At 34.3% G+C, this 22,979-nt stretch overlaps 1 protein-coding gene across 2 annotated transcripts in view; it reads right to left on the bottom strand.

The window, feature by feature from the left end:
- LOC148272478 (ATP-binding cassette subfamily C member 4-like) overlaps positions 1 to 22,979 on the bottom strand; it is a 51,075-nt gene that overhangs the window by 15,532 nt on the left and 12,564 nt on the right. For both annotated transcript variants that reach the window (XM_088239995.1, XM_088239996.1), the window contains 10 exons: positions 21,575 to 21,800; positions 18,957 to 19,054; positions 16,782 to 16,979; positions 13,499 to 13,751; positions 11,109 to 11,281; positions 10,336 to 10,500; positions 3,938 to 4,075; positions 3,429 to 3,596; positions 2,589 to 2,753; positions 2,074 to 2,282 (listed from right to left, as the gene is read on the bottom strand). In XM_088239995.1, coding sequence (XP_088096121.1) covers positions 2,074 to 2,282; positions 2,589 to 2,753; positions 3,429 to 3,596; positions 3,938 to 4,075; positions 10,336 to 10,500; positions 11,109 to 11,281; positions 13,499 to 13,751; positions 16,782 to 16,979; positions 18,957 to 19,054; positions 21,575 to 21,800 — 1,793 coding nt within the window. The remainder of the gene's footprint in view (positions 1 to 2,073; positions 2,283 to 2,588; positions 2,754 to 3,428; positions 3,597 to 3,937; positions 4,076 to 10,335; positions 10,501 to 11,108; positions 11,282 to 13,498; positions 13,752 to 16,781; positions 16,980 to 18,956; positions 19,055 to 21,574; positions 21,801 to 22,979) is intronic.

The raw sequence follows: 22,979 nt of genomic DNA, 5'->3' as shown, positions 1-22,979 counted from the left end.
CACATTTTAAAAAAAAAAAATTTTTATTTATTTAGGAAAAACAACACTTATTATATAAGAATATAAAACATAAAAAATAGTACATTCATCCAGTTAAAGTTTTTCACAAATATAATGAGAGAACATGTTACACAGTAAAGAAAAAAAAAATTATATAAGACATGTGAAAACAAAAAAAAGAGCTCGTAAGAAGTTAAGGGATGAGGAAATAGAGTGGAAGAGAGGGATTTTCATAATATAGTTGACCAATTCATAATTTTGATATTATAATAAAATAAACATAATTAAAGGAACATAAACTTTACACACTGACAAATATTTCATTTTACAGTGTTTCAAAAAGTTTTTTTTTGAAGTCGAGTATATAAACAGAATTAAAATATTATTGAATTTATTGCAAATAGATATGCAGTCACTTAAGGTAGGGTTTCCTAGGACAGCGGTGCCCGTATCTTAATGGCCGTAGTGAACGGTGATGCGGTAGGCAGCCGTCGTAGCAGTGAATAGAGAGTAGTTTTATTTTTTAATGGTGTTATCAACACCATTTTTATAGGAAACCACTCTCTAGTCACCGTTACGACGGCTGTCAACCGCATCACTGTTAACTACGGCCGTTAAAATACGGACACCGCTGTCCTAGTAAACCCTAGCTTAACAGAAACATCTCCACAGTGCATTATTCTAGGTAAAGTTTTGTTAATAGATCTTTTAAAATTTGAAAATGACCGCAAAACTTTTGGATTGGTCTTCAGCGAAGTCTCTATATTTTCTACGTATTTGTCAAAACAAATTTTGTTTACAGGCTTTTGACAGGATATTAGTGGCAAAAAGGTTGAATAATCTTCAGCCCAGGTATATTTCTTCCATTTTTTGTTGTTTTTTGATTTTTCTTTGATGATTTTAATAAGTGCTTTACTATACCATGGTGGCATAGTAAAGCACTTATTATACATTTGAGGAAACACCTCCTTTCACTTCCTTAACTCTTAAAAGACTGTGGTAAAGAATCCCTTTGCGCGCGGTGATGTAACATCGTGTTACCATAAGCAAAAGACGGAATATTCTAAAGTTCAGACATTTGAAAAAAATAACATGGAGACATATGGTTTAATAATTCTTTTTCCATAATTTATGAGAATAAACATATGATTTAACCCTGTTATAGCAAAATAAATTTAAAGTCACAAATACGCCGCTCATGTTACGCGCGCGCGTCCCTCACCACTGTCATCAACCGACTGAAGATTGAATCTGTTTTCGACAACACCCGCCGCAGTACAGCGTCTCTGTCTTCCTTGTTATGACTTATATCTTCGTGCTCTCTCTTGTATAAGGTATCTGTATATATATGTTGCTGAATTAGCGGGCATTCATTTTTCGCGTGGCAAGGATAAATGTATTTTGTATTAACATTTAGCATAGTTTTACAAATTTTACTTTCAAAATCGGGTTTGAAAATGTCTATTTGAAGATTACAAAAAATTCGAATTCATTATTCAAAAAAATAAGAGAGATATATCAAGTCTTGTATCCTATGTCGACTATTGTGACATCACAGCCACACAACAATTAATCTCCTCCTTTCCTCTTTCCTCGTTTTTTTCCTTTTTCCCATTCAGAAATAGTATTGATTTAAGGTAATTTATATACAAATACAGATATTTCTATTTTTATGTATTTTTTAATTTTTATTTTCTATTGAATATGTTTTGTAATTTGAATTATAAAAATAAAACTTTTATTTGACTGTTTGGTTGGAAAAAATTGCAATTTGGCAATAAGCCTGCCAATTTATAATTAACATTATGGACAAAAAGTAGAATAAATAGATCTATTTTGACAGGTCCCTGTAAATTAGTTCTCGCCCTTCAAGCCTAGATCTTTAAAGGCTATATATCTATCTATCTATCTTTATATATATGTTTAGCTGTATATTTTTATCTAGGTTACCGAGTAGAGTCATTTAAGTATCCGGTTGTAAGGTAAGGGGCCAGTTTTTTAACATCCTCCGGTTTAGTCAGTGGTTCTGCGAGGATGTGAATTATAACAGTGAATTATGTTTGCTGCACTCACCAATAGGTGACCCAGAAGTCAGATAATGAGGCGGCGAGCTGCCCTAATATCATGACGAATATCATAGTCATCACGAAGCAGGGGGTTCCTCCGTTCTTCCAGTACTTCCAAAATGTGGATTTCTTCATTCCTCCGGTCACCTGCTCTTCTCCGGCCAACACTTCCTCTTCGTAATCTTCGTTCCCACCCAGCTCCGACCCAATAGACGACTGAAGAAAAATATTGTTAATTTATTGATTAAATCTTCATTTTATAATTTTCGTCTTTTTTAATTTTAGTCGTCCTGTTTCATAGTCAGAATCTCCAAATTTTGTTTCCTAGAGAGCGTAAATCGTGGGCAGAATGGCGGTGCTGTCATTCGCAGGACGTCCGTCATAGTGGTACGAAGAGTGTAGGAATAATTTTTCTCGTGTAGCGGTGAACATTTTTATCAAAAACAACAAATTTTGCTAATTAAAAGGAACTGCATGTTTGTGGTAAAAAGGATGACAAGGGACAGAGTGTTCAACACTTACGGTGGTAGATATTTGACTGGCTTTCCTTCTGATCTTGTTTGGGGGCTTAGACTCGTCGTTGTCATGCCCCTCCCTGTTGCTCTCTTGCATGGCGGCCAGGAGACTCGCAAAGTCTTGTCCAGAGGAAGCTAATTCATCGTATGTGCCCATATTCTCCACATGGCCCTAAAGTTGAATTTTCAAATAAACAATATTTAGTTTTTAAAAATCGCATCATCAATCTCTAAGCGAGAAAAGTTAATTATCTACAATAAAGAAGACGTGGGTCACTAAAGAGATGGATAATATGTACAAGAAGGACGTAAGACATGCTGTCACTATTAACTCACCATTGAGAAATGGATAATAAAGGTGGGATGCACACGAATCGATGAGTGGATTAGGCCAAATAGTTAGGAAGATGTTTTTATTTTTGAATTTTACGTGTTTTTGTCATGTTTAATATGTATTTAATATTACGATATAATTATGTTTAATATGGCCTGTTTTAAAAGTATATAAAATGTCTCCCTCGGCACGAGACACCCCACCCCAGTGAGGGATTAATGTAAAAAAATTCTTGCTTAAATTGTAAAAGAACAAATAAATAGCACGGAAGTCTCGGCTTATGAGCTGTTATTGGCTGGTTTGAGTAGAGAGTAGTAAGAGTAAAGTATACATTAAAAAAAGAAGCTCTTTGAAGCTGCTCTTTTTGTCCAGAATTAAAAAAAAAACTTCAATCGAAAAAAAATAAATAATGTATCTCTATCATACTATAAACATTAAGGAAAGCTTTGGATTGAAAAATGAGTGTCTTTGCACAAGTCTTTATTTAAAATACGGAATTATTTATGAGCTCACATTCTTCATGATGACTATGATATCAGCCGCCTTGAGGTAGTGCAGCTGGTGGGTGACTAGCACGGTGGTGTGGCCCTTCAAGTATCGGCTGATGCACTCGGCAAACAGGTGGCGCCCAACGTGGGCATCCACTGCGGACAGGGGATCATCTAGTAAGTACACATCAGCCTGGAACAAAAGTGGAGAGATTAATATATTTACTGCGTTCAATTGTGCGCCACAGATGTGTGCGTGGTGCGTGCGCACATTTAAGTTTTATGATTTCCTATCACTATTTCTGTGTAATGCTGACTACCAACTTAAACAGAAAAAAATAGCGATCTACTTATAGATACCAGTAATTAAAAAAGTAAACTCGCTGCTTATAAATTTTGTTAGGTACACGAGTAAATAAATCTTTAATTTCGTGTATGGTTAAAGTACGAGCTGTTAGGATGTGGATTATGGATTCCAGAAATATGTTTTAGGTATTCTGCAGCCCTGCTCTTTTTCTAAATCTTTGCGCTTACCTGCCTGTAGACAGCCCTGGCTAAGTTAATCCTGGCCCTCTGCCCCCCGGACAGGGAGACCCCCCTCTCCCCCACCAGGGTCTGGTCTCCGCGTGGGAACTGCTGGAAGTCTTTTTCCAACGCACATACTCTGACAACCTGTAAAGGAACGGCAGCTTTTAAAAAAAAATGGTATTGAATACCAACATTTTATAATTTTTGTCAGTGTCATATTTAAAAAATATATAAAAAAACTTGTTTACGGAGATATTAAGTCCATTTAACAATGGTAAATACATTTCTTTAAAATATATACAGGTACGATTGACATAAAATACAACTAAAGAAAATTAAAGCCAGGACAAAAATGAAATAATAATTACTACCTCAACACAATATCTAGTCTATCTTATTATAGTGATTGTTTAAATCTAGAAAGACTTGCACAAAAAAGTCCAGATCTTGTCTGGAGTTTACAATGCGACACAATCGGGACGTTGATGCATGTTAAGTAAATAACAGCATTTATTGATACTATTCCTGGCTGATTACCTTTCTTTCCCATCCTTCCCTTGATCCATCCTTATGGTACCTTCCTAACATCAAGATGGAAGAAACTCAAAATTAGAAGATTTGGAATTAGAACAAAAACAAAACAACATTTTTCCCTTCACATAAAATGTGGTTGGATTCGTCGCGCATCGTTGAAAACATTGTTACATTTTATAGTGCATTTTGTCATCCAGTGCCCGAAATTGAAGAACATTCATATCATATTAAAGGTAGGTATCCATTCCATGTTCCTATCCTTTCTTCAAATATTTCCCTATCACAAAACTGAATGAAATTCGTTTTTCATTTACAGTCCGCCTTTTCGTTAACAGTGCATGCAAGCCATAGTTTGTGACACGCAGTTCAAGGAACAGCACATTATTATTTTGCAATCGGCGAATCGGAACATTGAACGCCCTTGTTCCAGTAACGATTAGAGATGGGCACTTCTGTTTTTTTACAAAAGTAGCAATAACAGTTACCGTTTCACAAATTAAGCTGTTTCGTGAAGACGTTTAAAAAATAACAGTTAAGTGCAATGTGCGTTATATCAAGATTGAAATATCAGTATCTAAATGTTTGAGTTATTCCTTCCTTCTTCTTTCCTTTCCATCTCCTCTCCTCTCTTCATAGTATAGTGTAGATTATTAGTGAATTTTTGTTTCAAACTTTGTATAAAATAACAAGATTCTGTAAGATAGAATATGCCCATGTAACTGAACTGTTTGGGTAGGTAGGAAGAAATTGTCTTAAAGCTGTATGCCCGCCCTTATATGCATATATTTATTTATTCGGGATTTTTACAGCTATTATATAAAAAATAAGTAGATATATATTAACAATACTACAGGCAATTAAAAAATCCACTGTTAATCTAATAATACATTTGCAGCTATTAAGCTGATGCGTGTATATCAAGTGTACATGGTTATTAAACATTATACATTGCTGTGTGCATTTAGTTAACATTGACTGAACTAGCACCGATCACTTTCTCGGGAAGGCCATTCCATTTCTCCACGACTCGGTTTGTCGGGAAGTTCTTCCCGGGGTTGGATGAGAAGGCGGTAGTGTTGAGTTTCAATGAATGACCTCTGAGATGGCGGTTTTCATTCATAGTGAACATTGATTTCAACTTGGTTACATTATATTGCTCAGTTAAGATTCTGAACGTTTCAATTAAGTCACCACGCTGCCTCCGCTCTTCCAGTGAACTTAACCCGAGCTCCCTTAAGCTGTCCTCATATGATTTATTTCTTAGAGAAACTACCATTTTAGTTGTTCTTCTCTGACTTTTTTGAAATGGGGACTCCAGATTTGGTAGGCATACTCCAAAAATACATAAGAAAAGAGTTTACTAAATTGTAAGTGTGCGACATCTGTATTTATGTGTGTATATGAATGTGTGTGAATGAATGTGTGCGGGTGCATGTGTTTGGGTGCGTAAGTTAAAAAAATGTAATTGAGAACTTAGTAAGAGGTTTAACTACAAAGAAAATAAAATAAAAAATAGTTTATACCTACTTTCGAAGCCTTAAAAATATTTTTTTAAGGAAGTTATAATGTTAATTTTTTTTTTAATGTTTTTGTAAAATTCTAAACATATCTACTTTTACACATTTAGTAAATGTTATCACTGTAACTTTCCAAAAAAAGAGACTAACTCTTGTGCTTGGAGAGTGACTTACACTGTTTTAGTTGTTTATTTATAAGAGTATATATAATTTTAAATACGAGTACATGAAAAGAAAAATAAAATCATAGGATCTATAAAGAAAAAACATAAAACAATAATACATTTATACTAATTAAAATTTAATTGTATTTTTAAAAAGTAAAGTAAGTTTTTAAACCTTATTCTGAATAAAGCAATTAGAAAATAAATTGAACCATCTATTTTGATGACTAGATAATGTAGATAAGAATAATTATTCTACATTTTAATGAGTACCTATGTTTATCTTGTTAATGAGTTAGCACATTTATTTTAGATAAATTTATGATGGCTAATTTACAGAAGCTGTGGTTATTTTTAGTTTATATAGAGATCATAAATATCTGTCCTTATCTGTTCGTTAAGAACCCCCGCCGATTGCGACAAAAAGTCATAGTGACTTTTTGTCGCCGAGTCAAGTGCTATGGAGATATATTAAAGTGCGCTCGCTGTGGCGACATGACAATAAGGTGACAAAAAGTTCCAGCGGCTGGCGACATTAGCGTGACGTGACTGTCACCCTGTCATGCTGCGGATATCCTAACCAATCTTCTGAACACATCCTGTGGTCTTGTTCCTTTCCCCTTCTCTATGATTACCGAATGGAGCTTCTCGCTACTTTCCGTGGCCTTGTTATAGGTCCTGTCGGATATCCTGGTGGCTTCTAAAAAGAATTTCGAGGCTTTTAAAAAGTTTTGTAATCATTTCGGCGAATTGATCATGTCCAATCAATTTAATCCCAGTCAGTGAAGAATTCACTTCCCTCTTTTCTCAATCTAATGAAGTACATATTATGTACTTCTGGATTACCTTCTTTCAGCACAAAGATGCTAAGGCTACCAGATTTCAGAGAGCTCCTTCGGGCAGCTTTTCTCGTTTGACAATGAGCAAATTTTCCGTGTATGTGGGCACTGCCAAGGAGGAACGGTGTGCGGTATGTGGTGGGCGAGCTGTCACCCCGTCACCCGGCCTGTACATTGCTATGGCAGTGCGCTCACTGGAAACTTTTTGTCACTCTGCCGGCAGACGCTTACCGAATGGACGTATGTTGTAATTTTTTTTGTTATATTTATTTATTAACGGACACTGTCTATGTATACAATTTATAAGGTTTAAATATTACAATAAAAAAATAGTTTAAAACATTTAAAAAAAAGAAAAGAAGCATTGACAAACATAAGGGACATCGAGACAAGATCTGGACTATTTATTTAGTGGTCGTTTAAATCGTTGTAAACTTAAACCAAAAAAGTCCAGATCTTGTCTTGAGTTAACAATACGACAAAGGCGGGTCATTGGAGAATTTGGGCCATAGTTTGTTCTATGCTGATCGATGAACAGTACTTCATTGTTTCTCAATCTACGAGTCGGAATATTGAATTTTACTTGTCCCAGTAATGATGGAACATCGATTATACCATTTAGTATGCCGAACATATATATATAGTCAATATTAGTTCTACGTTTTTGTAGACTAGAAATATTTAACATTGACTCTATTTCAGCATAAGAATAATTATCTCTCTCTAGTCCGAGCATCCACGCTATTTTTCGAAGCAAGCGATGTTGGACTGATTCAATGTGATTTATGTTATTGACATAGAATGGAGACCAGACCACGGAGGCATATTCTAGAAGAAGGCGAAAAGTTGAGCAATAAAGAGTTTTGATTGTACGGACATTAGTAAAATCAGAGGATATTCTGTAAATGAAGCCAAGTAATTTCAGTGATTTATTAACTGTATTATCCATATGCTCGTTGTATGTCAGTTGATAGTCCAAAACAACTCCTAAATCTCTGATGGACTTAACTACATCAATTTTGGAGTTTTCTAATAGGTACTCAAAGGAAATCGGTTGTTTTGTTCTATGAAATGACAATATTTTGCATTTTTTAATATTTAGTTCTAATTTATTTAAGATTAACATATTATTACAACAGTGATGAAGAACATTTTAGCCAAGATAATATAGAAGTCAAGGCATTTACAGGGCTTATGATCTGCCATTGGCTGGTTTAAGTCGCCACTTTACACACTGTGTAACATTCACCATTCTACCCATATTGGAACATCTAAATTCCTTCAACCCTTTCATCTGTTGATGTTTGCGAAGTTAAAGAGCTAGAACCTTTATTTATGCGGGCGAGATTTAAGATGGTTGCTCCTCTGCAAGATGATGATATTGACAACGAATTGTTAGCAGAAGACATAGAGAAAACGCCAGCATTACATACAAAAAAATTCAAGGAATTCTCTGATATTCATCTGAAAAGGAAATTGTGGGACGAGATTTTAATTAAATTATTTCAATACTGTTTATTGACATACAAAAATAATTTTAAAAAACTTAAGAGGATATTGACGTAATTCAGAATACAGTTCTAAAATTTTCCTTTTAATAAGCGTTCATTATATATGTAATATACCCAGAAGTGTTTCTTTCGTTTAATTATTCTTCTGCGTAATTTAAGAGCGCAAATCACTGCGACTTCTTCAAAATTCATCGCTAAATGAACATTTTGTCATCAGTAGTGAGCGCATTCACAGTGACACAACGCGACAAAAAGTCACAGTCAGCGGCTGGTCTTAATGTTATTTTAATATGTCAACTTAATATGTAGCAAGATAATGGTCTTGAGAGTGTAAATAAAATGTAAATAATTCTATTGTAAATTTATCTAAACTAGGATCTCAACACGTGCAAATCTGAGACAATTATAGTTGATACCGTTGATGGTTAGGTACCTAAGGATAACTCATAATTATAATTTTATTCTAATAATAATGGTGGCCTCGTGGTATAATGGTCAGCGTTTTTGCCTACCATGCATGAGGTCTCGGGCTCGATTCCTGACATGGTTGACATGAAATTAATATTAATTTAATAGGGTGTTTTTACTCTAGAATATTTCATAGTCCCTGGACTGGTATCTGAAGCGTAAGACTGATCATCTTACCTTCATGTAACAAAAAATGATCAAAATACACTGCGATTGGTGTACCAATACAGTGCCCTATGCACCATTAGGTGCGGAAATGGAATGATGATGTAACTACGCTTAACATGTAAATGTATTGGCTTTTTATTTAATTAATTAAAAGCTCATTTTTCATTTTCAATCATTTGTTTTCATTTTCAATATACAGTAATCAATTTGAATAAAACCTTATTTCTGAAAAAATCAAATTATACCAAATTTTGATTATACGAATGGGGTCTGGTATAACATATACATTACAAACATACATTCAATAAGTACGTATTATAAAAAAGAAAAAAAATACATGAAAGAGACAAAGTAGTAGGAGAATCCTGCTCCGGAAAACCCCTTCGGATACATGGAACAGATTAATATTCAGAGCGATGTTGTTCAGCATAGCGATAGCCCTTCCGACAGGCATAACTATTGGCCGGTTGGTCCTGTATATCGGAATATGAAACAATCAATGCTGACGGTGTCTTAGGTAATTAACAGGAACATACAAACCAATGCTCATCATAATCTCAGGATTATCGACCGAACCGCGCGACAATCGATAAAAATGTGTAGTCAATTACACATTCCTTCTAGTCTCTAAACTGTTGTAGCCGAGCACCCTGGAGAAACTCGATCAGGTAGAGCCGAGGATAATATCCGCACTCTCCCATGTAGAGATATCTCGGAAACTTCTTTTGGATTTTCTCTATCATAAGAGAGTACTTTAGTTAATGTGGCTCCCAAATCACCGAGTCACTCTTGAGTCTACTTCGCACCGAGGAGTTGTAAAGAGTTCTCAGTACGCGGGTATTTTTAAAAACCCTGGCAGAACGCAGAACGAATCCTTGCATCTTCAATGCATTACAACTGATTGCCTCTATGTAATCATGAAATGTCAGGGTGCTCACAAATCTAACGCCCAGATCCTTAACATTTGATTTTTGTATCAGATTATGGTCATCATTTTGTAGCGAAAAGATTAAGTTTTTTGTGCCCTGGTGAAAGACGTGACCGAACACTTGGAAACATTAAACCTAAGTTTGTTACGCCTTCCCTATTCACATATATTAGATATATCCGCTTGGAGAAGACGAAAATCGTCCAAAGTTGTCACCTTTAAGAAAAGTTCTACTGTATCGTACTGTATCTTTCAGTCTTTGAGAACAAGCTTACCTCTCTGTATCTCCTGTGATCGTACGGCAGCCCAAAAAGTATATTATTTCTGACAGTAGCTACAAACAACCAAGCCTCCTGGCTGGCGTAGGACATGTTTCCTTGTACTTGCACGCTTCCTCTCATAGCGGGAAGTTCCTTCAGGAGCAGATGGAGTAGGGAACTCTGCAGAAAATAAAACAAAATCACATGAATTGATCTGTGGGGCTCATAGTCCTTAGTCGATGACCTAGAAAACATTTCACCTGAAATAGAGCAACGACTGAATGAGCGGTGTCATCGTTTTCTATAGAATCCAATACAACAAATTACACAACTCTAACAGTATAGCACAGAAAGACGAGAGCATCGTTCTGCAGTCGATGCTCGACTGATCATCTTGCTTCCAAGTATTAATGATCAAGATACACTGTATTGAGACGTTGAAAATCTTAACTGAGCAATATAATGTACCCAAGTTGAAATCAATGTTCACTATGAATGAAAACCGCCATCTCAGAGGTCGTTCATTGAAACTAAACACTACCTCCTTCTCATTTGATCCCGGGAAGAACTTCCTGACAAACCGAGTCGCGGAGAAATGGAATGGCCTTCCCGAGAAAGTGATTAGTGCTAGTTCAGTGAATGTTAACTAGATGCACACAGCAATGTATAATGTTGAATAACCATGTACACTTGATATACACGCATCAGCTTCATAGCTGCTAGTGCATTATTATTAATAATAATAATTGAAGTACATTCTAGAGACTATGAAAATACATAAGTAATACCTTTCCAGAACCAACAGCTCCGATAATGGCGCAAAGTTTTCCTTTTGGTATCTGAATGCTGATCCCATCCAAGGAGAGAGAAGCCGGTTCCGATGTCCAACTCGCCTTCACGTCCTTTATATCCACTGCCAACTCAACGTCACCCATGTCATTACTCCCATCTCCACAAAACTCTGAAATAAAAACAACCTCAAAATGTAATCATTTATCACTTGGGATTGCAAACAGAACCATTAATCTCTGAATTGAAAAGGCTACGTATAATTCTAAGTAGTTGAGCTAATTATTTGTTTCAATCCCAAAAGGAACACTACCAGAAGTCTAACTAGAGGATGGGTCATGGGGTCTAACACAAACTCTGAATTCGGGCAAAGAAATTTCAGGTTTCTGGGCTCCAAAATATTCAATATGTTACCCAAACATTGCAAAACCATGACCCGGATTCAATTGAATAAGTTTGTTAAAAATTGGTTACTGGGTTTAGGTCGAGTAAAATCGGAAAATTTATTAAAAATACATTCTTAAATAATAAATCAATATTGTTTAACTGAATAGTAAATTAAATAATTGGTAGTAATGTTATTGTTTATTTTTGCATAAAAAATGTCTGCTTTAAAACAGGTTATACCTAGTTAGGTAGACTAGACATGATCCAGAGAAATCTATTACCTAAGTGTGTATGTAGTAGACAAAGTAATTGTTATTTTTGTTAATAAACAATGATTATTATTATTATTAATGTATTTGAGCCTGAAAATCCATATGGAAGTAGATACTGACTAATTTTAGTTTTATTTATTTATTTATTTATTTATTTCATTTATTTATTCAGATATTTAGAACATTACAGAAAAAGACCCAATTCATTCTAAATACAATAATAAATCACAAATTACAGTAGATAATTATGTTATTAAAATAATATAACAAAATGTAAAAAGAAAAATTAAATGTTAGAAAGTGCTTTCCTAAGGGAAGGCCCACTGTCGTGAAATATGTCGACATCCAAGGCGATGCGATTAAGTAGCAAGATTGCCCTACCAACCGGCATAACCATTGGCAGGTTGGTTCTGCATCGCGGTAGGTAAAACAATCGATGCTGTCTTTGTCGAAGATAGTTATCAGGTTTTGTGAGGTTTCTACGCCTGACAGGACATTTTTTGGTTTGGCTACACTGTTAGCTCCCGCGCCCGCCGTTTCACTTTTTCGATGGCTTGTATACACGCACGCTTTTTTAATTCATCCTGGGCCTCAATTATGAACGCTATCTTCATCTGTATACACAGTTTTTCAGGGTCAGACAGCGAAACTTCAGAGGAACCTCATTGTAAGCTTTAAAAAAATCCTAATAATTTTTTCCAAAAAGTACTTTTAAAAAAATATATATATCACTTTTTAAAAACATTTTTAAGGTAATAAAGGTCTATGAAATAATATCCAGTAATAAAAATAATTTTTTGCTAATTATTAGCAACATAAAAAATATTTTTAAATTTTGAATTTTGAAATCCCGCAAAAACGGTCATTCCATTGGCCACGCCCTTTATACGTTACGATTCATGTTAATTTGTTCCTGGCCATTGAAATTTGTTTAGACCATTATCAGAATCTTGACGTCACAACAACCAAGGACAAATATGTCGCGTTTTTCTAACTTACTTTTATCAAATAAAACAACTTTGTTTTTAACCACAATTTTTTTTTCACCGACCGGTTTTTTTTTATTCGTTAAGGTTTACGTAACTAATGAATTCTTTCCCATTTTTTTTTTTTTAATTTTTTTATTGTGTATTTTTTTATAAATAAAATAATATAGGAAAGAATTTATTAGTTACGTAAACCTTGACGAATATACTTGTTTGCATTGAAACTGGTCGGTGAAAAAAAAAAAAAACTGGAGGTTAAAAACAAAGTTCAACAATGTTTGAGTATGTCCAAATGCTTGCAGACTGGCTGGATTTCCTCCTTAGGTAGTTATTTATATTTAAACTTATTGCAATAGAGAGGGAAAACATTTTTGAGAAGGGAATATGGAAGTCTAGGCATTTATTTTGAAGTGGCCACTTAAACCAGCCAATGACAGGTCATAAGCCCTGTAAATGCCTAGACTTCCATATTCCCTTCTCAAAAATGTTTTCCCTCTCTGTTGAAATAAATTTCAAAACAAAGTTGTTTAATTTATTTTATTTTAATGAATAACCACAAAGTTAGTGCTTCAAATATAAAATTTATACTTTTATTGATTTTCTTTTTTACATTTATGTATGAAACCATTTCTCCACAATATCCATATTGATTTAAAAAATTTAATTAATTATTTTTAATCAATTCCACTTATTTTTATGGGTATTCGTAGTATGCGATATTTCTAAGAAATAATTCATGCTTACCTAAATTCTTTCCTTTAACGTTTGTCTCGTTTAAATCATCTTCGCAATTCTTTTCGTATTTTCCAGTAGGTTCGGCCTTTTCATTGTACGTGCTGGAGTCCACTAAGCGAAGGTCCGGCCGTTCTTCCAAGACCAGAAACGTTTCGAGGCGGCGAATAGTCACCAGACACTCTGCAGCCAAAGATATGCTCATCGGGTAGATGATGGCCATCGTGGCTTGGAGCGTGTTGTAAAACTGGGCCAAAGAGAACACCTGTGAAATGATGTTAATTTTTTTTAAATATACAGTATAACCCATTTTTATTTTTTTTATTTATTCATATTTTTCGCTTACAAACTATAATTAATAATAAAAATAATGTGACCTCACTGGGGTTTCCCGTGCCGAGGACACTTAACAATTTAGTTTTTTTAAATTACATTTGAGAATAAACAAAGAAGACTAACTTAAAAAACAAACATAATTAACAAATATTCAGACAGTTTTAAAAACAAGGTATTTATGTACATCTATATTATTTATATTACAAAACACACAATGAAAACAACAAAAACCTAACATAAGCTATACAGTTGTGGAGCAGTTGATTCAGCATTGGTATGGGCGAATGAGACAATCCATTTTACTTCTACCTAGCTCCACTATCCATTTTTTTATAGCCTTTTTAAACATTTTCTCATTACTAATAGCTTTAATAGATAGTGGAAGTAGGTTATAGATTTTAATTGAATAATACTCAAAATCCCTTTGTCCGAAAGTGGTATTAGTTTGTATTTGTTTAAGTTGTTTATGTGTTAAAGATCTAGTGATTATATTATTCGCATGTGATGTATTGTGGGGGTTATGTCTTTCATTTGATTAAGAGTAGTTTTTGAATGTATAAGTGAGTATAATTAAGAATAGTCCAGAAGGAGCGTAGAATCATATTTTATTACATCGGACTGTGTCCAATAATTCCCCCACTATGCCTCACTTTCACCGTGCGCATTCGTGATGCCGCCGCGTAATGTTGCACGATGGGGAAAAAAAGAATCATAACAAAAATGTAAGGTAAAAAAAAGCGATCTGTTAATTTCTCTAAAATTTTATTGTGCACGCGGAAATATTGATTGACACAACAGAGTAGATAAGTAAAGGGTCATTTAATAAGAGTAATTGAATAAAAATATAAAACTTTAAACTTAAAATCCTCCGTGGTGTAGTGGTCAACAGGCTTGACTCACACGCGGAAGTGAAAAAAAAAAAAAGTGATTTTTCTCAAGCCTCGGTTTTCTGTGATGTAATTCACCACTGTAATTAGGCCCAATGGCCTGTTGTGGTGCAAAAAACAAAAAAAATATAAACAAATTTTATTTTACATCAAATGGAAAATTTTATATCATGTTAAATAATATTTGATGTTTTAAAAATAATGTCGGTCAAATTTCCACCACAGAGTTGTTTAATCCGAGGTCAAAATTTCATTATTTCTCTCATTAGATGAGCAATGCAGGGTAAAAAAAAATACTACCCTGGCAACACTAACGAAATGTTCATTTTGTTTCTTCGACAATCTGACAGATTGAAAAATAATTCAATTTTTAAGTAATGCATTTGCTACTTACACATTCATTTGCTAATTACACATGAAATGTGATTGCATCCTGTCTCTTTGAGATCCTAGCAGTATTTCTACACTTTGAAAGGACACAACACGGCATAGTTGAATTCGAATCAGGAGTTGCGTACTGAGCGACGTCTACAAAGAAACTAATGGGTCAAAATGTAAACCTACTAATTTATGAGTAGTTTAGTCGCCTTCTGATTGATGTTTCTGGACTATTCTTAATTCTATGGTACGACCTTATTTAACATGTTCAAGGACACTTTTTTTTCACAGAAGCCATTCATACAGGTACATAACATACCTATGTTATTATTTGGGATATTTTACTTCCGATTGGACTGTGGTTGATGGTTTGAAGTAAATATTATTTATTATTAATATTTAAAGCATTTACACTGTGGTCAAACATTTTATTAAATGTTATTGAATATTTGTATATAACCACTTACCGAATTTTCTATGTCTACAGGTTTCGAGACGTACCCGTCTCTTCGTCAGGACAACAATAAAAATAACATGCAAAACCCACCATAGTCGTTGCACAAAACATATGAGGTGTCTTCTATGTTTTGTTATCACCTTCTTATATTGTGTTTTCTCCAGGAATAGAACCCGGAACCTTGCGTGAGTCAAGCGTCTTTACCACTAGACTACGGAGGCCGCCAGGATATTTATTATATTATAACTCTGTGGTTTTGGAAGCATTATTTTGAGTGACAGATTTTTTTATTTTTAAAAAATATTTGTCTTCTTATGATTTATTTTATTTTATTTGGGAAATCAACAGTTCTACATACATATTTTTAGTAAACAAACAGATATAGTGCATAAACTCAAAACCACACATAGTATACAAAGTTAGTAAAGAAAATATATTACATATCAAATAAATACATACAATTTATACATATCAAAATGTTATTTTCATGTATTCAATAATCAAAGATTTTTTTTATATTTATTTTAAGACCATTAAGTTACTGTAAATTGGGCGGGATAAGGACAAGAATGCTTGAAGAGAGGATAAGGAGGGGAGGGGAGATGTATATATTTATTATTATAATGTCTACTAAGTTACATAATACATTTTTAGTGTAAATTTTAAATCTGACAGAGTGATGTTTGTGTAATCTATATTTTTAAATTTTGTATTGTACATTGAAAAAGTCCTACGAAAAAAAGCATTTTTAACATACGATGTTTTACTTATTAGTACATGAAACAGATGGTACCGTCTACAAATCCTGGCTGGCACATGTATTGTTATTAAACCAAGCAGCTCTGTACAGTCAACCATTCCTGTCATAATTTACATAAACTATTTATTTATTAGAAAATGAGAACCAAGTTGTGGTAGAGCGGGGTGCAAAGTTTGGACCTCTGATCCCTGGGTCCGTGATGCCAGCCACGGGACCAGTTTATAGGTCTTGTATATTTTAAGAAATACCTCTCGAGTCATATTTTAGTATGCCTTTTAAATCTAATAATTTATTGACTTGGCTTTCTTGGCAATAGACGTGACGTGAGCTTCCCATTTTGAATCAATTGATATGATTACCAATATAAAGACTTTTTTAAAATTATCTCAATAAATACAATTTTCCTTATAATTTGAATGAATCAATATGGCTGATACAAGAAGGTATGCTACTAAATACATAATTAATCTGGCTTACTGTGGCAGAAGTGACTCGGTGCCCCAAGAGAGAGTACGCCAAGAGAGTAACGTAGAGCGTGAATCTCTCTGTGAAAACCATGAACGCCATGTAGATACCGCGCAAGTAAGAGGCTGAGGTGACAACCTTCAGTTCGTGGGCGCGTGCCAAGGAAACCACCTTCTCAAACGGTTTCTCCCAGGCGTACATCTTGATAACCTGCCAAATTTCAATTAAAATTATAATTATATAACAAGGCCAACGCATACAAATCATTTTATAAATCAAATATTGTATAATAAAATAAGGGTGGATATTTTTATTTTATTTTTTTTATTTAAATCTTAAAGTAGGGCACACATATCATACATATTGTTATGTGTGTTCTAATAATAACATTGAAAATATATTTAATTTATAAATTGTTTATCACATATGTCTTGACCATTATTTTAAATTTTGATATGTTTTTTTCTTCATAAATATTTTTTTCCATTTCGTAATACTTTTTAATTGCTTTAAATAAAATTGAATTTTGTGACTTTGCCTTTTTCCTAAATGGAAGTCTGATTTTGTTCTTTTCTCTAGTATTGTGATCGTGTTCATGCTGGTTCCGATCAATTTTTTTCCAAAATTCTGTTTTTTTATTAGAGTTTATAATTTTATGAACAAATATCATTGTATTGTAAAATATTCTTTGTTTATATGTTAATAATTTCATTTCATTTACCATCGACTTTACCCTCGTATATCTGTTTTTTTTCAAAATGATTATAAAGGCTTTATTTTGTAATACAGTTAGTTTATCTATGTTTTCTTTGTTTGATAAAAATAAAATGCTACTACATTAGTTAACGTGTGGTTCAATAATTGCATTGTAAATAGTTTTGCAGGAGTCCTTATCAATAAATCTTCTGATCCTTCCCAAAATTGATATTTTTTTTGCAATCTTATTTATTACCATCTTAGCGTTTTGGTGAAATGTAAGTTTTGAATCCAACATTACACCTAAATATTTAATTTCAGTGACTTCATTAAGTTTTTCATTTTCTATTACAATTGATATTACAATATTATTTGCTGCAAGTTCACATCTCAAGCGAATAATTAAAGTACAAAAAGGCATTATAAAAGTCATTCTTAAGGTACTAATAAAAACTCTAGCTATGGAAATTTTTAAAGCCTTCGATGTGTCTGTAATGACTTATTACTGTTATGTTCAAATATGATCCAGAATTTGTAATTCAAAAGAACCGCTGTCTTGACATTGGTATTTTTTTTCTTCCTAAGGTTAGCAGGACTGTCATAGACATATGTGTTAATGTGTTATCCTGATCTGTACTATTAATCTGTGCTTGATCTATGTAGTTTGTTAATGGCGCCGGTGTAAACCAATCGATCTTTGATGTGTTCGGCGTTTCTTTAATTTTTTCAAAAATATCAATTTAAATCTGTCTCTGAAGGATGCTTTCTTTGAACGATACCGACGTTCAGCGCGTCATTACGGGTGATGAGACATGAGTGTACGAGTACGACGTGGAAACAAGTCGTCAATCTTCAGAGTGGCACTTTCCAACTGAGCCAGAACCTCAAAAATCACGCCAAAGGCGCTCAAAAATCAAAGATGTTGACTGATTTCATCAATTGTCACGGTGTTGTGCACTCAGGGTTCCTTTCAACGGGTCAGACAGTCAATAGGGAATACCATTTAGGCATATTGAAGCGTTTGAGAGAGAATATTCGTCCAAAAAGGCCAGATATATGGAAATATATCTCTTAGTTTTTGTATCACGATAAGACGCCGTTTCACGCATCTCCTTGTACGCGATTATTTGGCCAAAAACAACGTCAAAGTCGTTCCCTATGCACCGTATTGACCTGATTTGACTCCGTGTGATTTTTTCATGTTCCTTAGACTCAAATTACCACTTTGCGGAAAGCATTTTGACTCGATTGAGATGACAAAACAAAATTCGCAGAGGGAGGTGAAAGCCATTCCGAAATAAGCCTAAGGGAAGGCTATGAAGATTGGAATAAACATTGGCATATGTGTATTGCCTCTAGTGGTGATTACTTTGAAGGGGGTAAAATAAATATTGACGAATAATTGAGCTAAAGCTGTTTCTAACAAATTCCAGGACACATGGTTTTTTGTGTACCTTTGTTGTATGTTAATTTAAATTATGAATTTCTTACCTGAATTCCTGATATAATTTCGTCCATAATGCGGACTCTTTCATCGGTTCGAACAGCTATTTTCTTCCTTAAGCTCGACGACATCTTACTTAAGTAACCTAAAAACAACACACTTTTGATACACTTACAACTTATTCGATTGACCAATCAGCGGTTTCACCCCTCAAACGAGTATCTTCAGACCGATGTTTATATACTGTGGTACGCACTATCAAAATGTTGGGATTTGTTCTCCGAACAGCTAAGGTGTTCTCAAATACTCGTGTTCTTAGGCTTGTTTATAACTCATTGGTGCGAAGCAGACTTGAGTGTGGATCTGGGCGCCCCACGAATTGAAGTACTCTCTTATACTGGAGATGGTTCAGAATAAATTTCTTAGGTATCTTTACTTAAGGGAGTGCGGATACTATCTGCGGTTGTACCCGTTTGACTTCATACTGGGAATGCTCGGCTACAATAGTTTGGAGAAAAGAAGAAATGCATACTTGCTTATGTATTTTTTCCGATTAATCCGTGTATTTTTAAAAATACGTGAGTGTATTTTTTTTATGTTCCTAATGACTACCTTAGACATAGGCAGCAGCTGTTTTATCTTCCAGCTTGCAGAACTAACCTGCCGATGGTAATGCCAGTAGGAAGAGCAATGTCTTTGTTCAACCGTATTTCTTCGGATATCGACATTTTTCATACTAGGGAAAAAAAGTTCAGGAGGAGAGCATCCTTTTTCTGTAATTGCTGGGTATTTTTATTTTACCATCTTTGTATATTTAAATTTTAGTATTAATTTTTTCGTGTTATGTATGCATTGAAATATTCTTATAATTTACGTCAACGTAAATAAAATAAATAAATTGAATTGAATATACAGAGCGAGAGAGAAAATTTTACACGTCAGACACGCGAACAGCAAAGATTCTAGTACTTCTCCCAGCTTCCAGTTTGTACCTATTCGACTGATCCATTTTCATCAGAAGCGGTCTTTTCGCCCGAGCTGGGAGCACGAGCTAATGATTTTTTTCATGTTTTCAACAATTAGATTAAAAGTATTATCAATTTTGACTTCAACCATAAATAATTGCATGTAAATATTACATTCCTCCAATTTAAAATCTCTCATTTTTTGCATGTGTAATGACTACACAGCACCGTAACGCGGATGTTTTTAGGACAGTAAAAGAAAGGTCAAGATAATAGATTAGGCGACAGCGGGCATTGGTCCCACACAGCGTTTAAATCGTATAAAAATCGACCACATAACCGAATATCGCACGCAACTACACTGGCTCAGTATCAGGCATAGAAGAAAAATTCACATTGTATCACTTCTTCACAACATTTGAAATAATCCCACTTCGCCTGTTTATCTGAGAGGGCTCTTCCAACCTCTATCACAACACGGACTATCTCTTCTTTCTAGTAACGAGAGAATCCTTTTAATACCCTGTCATCGCTCTAATTTTTTGGCTGCTCGATTGTGGGATAATCTACCCAGTAATGTTAAAGACCCTTTCTTTATTTACATTTGAGTCAAGATTGAAATGTCACTATCTAAATATTTAAGTTGTTCATATATCCTTCTTCTTTCCTTCCCATCTCTTCTGCTCTATTCATAGTAAAGTGTTATATTTTTTATTTTGTTGATCTTTGTTTATAATTTTGAATAAATCGTAAGATTCAATATGTCCATGTACTTGTAATTTTCTCAAACTGAACGGTTTGGGTAGGTAGGAAGAAATTGCTTCAAGGCAATATGCCCGCCCTTATATGTATACAAAGTGTTAAATAATAATAAAATAATAAGCGCAAAACTGAGAGAGACTGTCACCTCTGTAACTGCCTAAACTCTTATTTTCTCAACAGCTTGATCTCTAAATAGGTGCGAAGGTTTTCACGGTCTCTGTTATCGATTTGTTTCTTTTTTGGGTGTCTGTTGGATTTGTTCTGACGTTTCGGCTACCATTGCAGGAGCCATCTTCAGGGTAAACTGAGTGTTTTGTAGAAAAAGAAATGTGTTCAAGTACTAGTAAATTGTACCGTGTCGCAGTCGGCAAAATAAGAATTCCCTGAAAACGGAAGCTGTTAATAAACTAAGTTGCCAAGGATGTACATAGGACAAACAGGGCGCACAGCAAAGAAAAGGATTGACGGACACAAAAGAGCGTGTAATCTTGGGCACCCTGACAAATCCGCAGTAGTGGAATACTTTATAGACTCCGGACATTTTTTCGCCTTTAAACCGATAATTTTGCATTAACCCAGTAATTACAGTGCACGAATAATAAAAGAGGCAATTGAAATACACAGACACCCAAATGGCATAAACAAAGACGACGGGCTGAAATTAAACTCAACATGGTTCCCAGCACTCATACTACACAAATGAATAGAAATATGCCTACTGCCAACTGCGACTCGGTATAAATTACTAGTACTTAAACACATACTTTTTTCTACAAGACACTTAGTTTACCATAAAGATGGCTCCTGCAATGGTAGCCGAAACGTCGGAAAAAATCCAACAGACACGGTATCACCCAAAAAAGAAACAAACTGAGCCTTATCTCTGTTTAAAATACCAAAATTTAATCAGTTGATAAGCTAGTTCATAAAACATTTACTTTGCACCGGGATAGTCTGCAGGGTAAGAACGGCTACTCCAATTAGGGCCGCAATGTTCACTCGCGTGTAGATCAAATAACAGATGAGCGCTATTTGGAATGGCATTATCCACAAATAGTGCAGGAAGATCAGGACATTGTCGAACCGGCTGACATCATTGGACATTAGGTTGACGAGCTGCCCGGCCGTTGTCTGACCGAGAGATTTCCCGCTGAGACGCAGCACCTAGAAAAAAATACAATGTTACTAGATGTTTGTATACAACTCCTTACCGAGCGATTACGCACAGCTTACCATTATATTTGACTTTCGGTAATAATATTTTTATAGTAACTATGCTTAAAATAAATACAACAATGAGGAATTCCAGCCCAACCCGGAATTAAATTTTTTAAATGTTTTCGTGTACACGTAAATATTTAAAAAAATTGGAGTAGGATGAAACATCTCGTCAAATAATGACGTCACTCCTTATATCTACGTATAGTATTTCCGGTTTCCGCTTTAAAGCCCCCGCACCTTGTAAGGAACGTTTTGACCATAGAAAAAAAAGAGTATAATTTGACATTTCAGCCAGAGATTATGTCAACTTTCTAGGTTTTTCTAAATCGAAGTGTTCGTAAAAACAACAATAACATAGAAATGAGCAAATTACGATCATCTAAATAAAGTAATCAAAGCAATATTCCATAGATTCTTGTCAGGTCAGTGAAAGTAAGAACGCCAACTCTTTCATGACGTCACTACTGAAAAGTGACACACTGATTACAGTCATTTGGCGCGGTATTTGATAAATGTAACTTTAAAAAATCATATCTTAACTAAATAACGCACAAAAAAAAAATACATATATTTTTGCTTAGTTAAATAGTACGCTAATAGAAAAAAAAAATAGAAAACAGTGGAATTCCTCATTGTTATAAATCCGAAACTTCAGCCCTACGGGAAATTGGATACAAAAAATATTTTCTCACATGAGGTAAAAATTAAAGCATTAAATTGTACTGCAAAGTTTTTTGAAAATGTACGGAAAAAATAATCAAAATATATTTTGATAAAAGTGCACTACTTTGAATGACGTCACTGGTTCGTGTAAATCAACCTATGATCAGACAGCTATGGAAGATTTCCGGTCTGCTTGTCGCTTCTGGACCAATGGGAAGAATGAATGAGAATAAGCGGAAATGAACCTCTGACGTCACACGCGGAGTTATATCAGAAATACAAAACTTTAAAAAATCGTAGCGCTGATTATACGATGTACAAAAATAAAAAAAAATAATTTTGACTTTGTTTAATTAACAAATAATAAAATAAAACCACTGAACTTTCTCATTATAAATCACCACCGCCGTTTATATCTTCCTACGAAAAATAATCTATATAGCTTGCAGATTACAAATA

The sequence above is a fragment of the Micrasema longulum genome, unplaced genomic scaffold (genome assembly GCF_059751315.1).
Source record: "Micrasema longulum isolate JH-2025_06_02 unplaced genomic scaffold, ASM5975131v1 h1tg002325l, whole genome shotgun sequence".
Taxonomy (NCBI): Eukaryota; Metazoa; Arthropoda; class Insecta; order Trichoptera; family Brachycentridae; genus Micrasema; species Micrasema longulum.
This window is presented reverse-complemented; position numbering and strand designations above follow the sequence as displayed.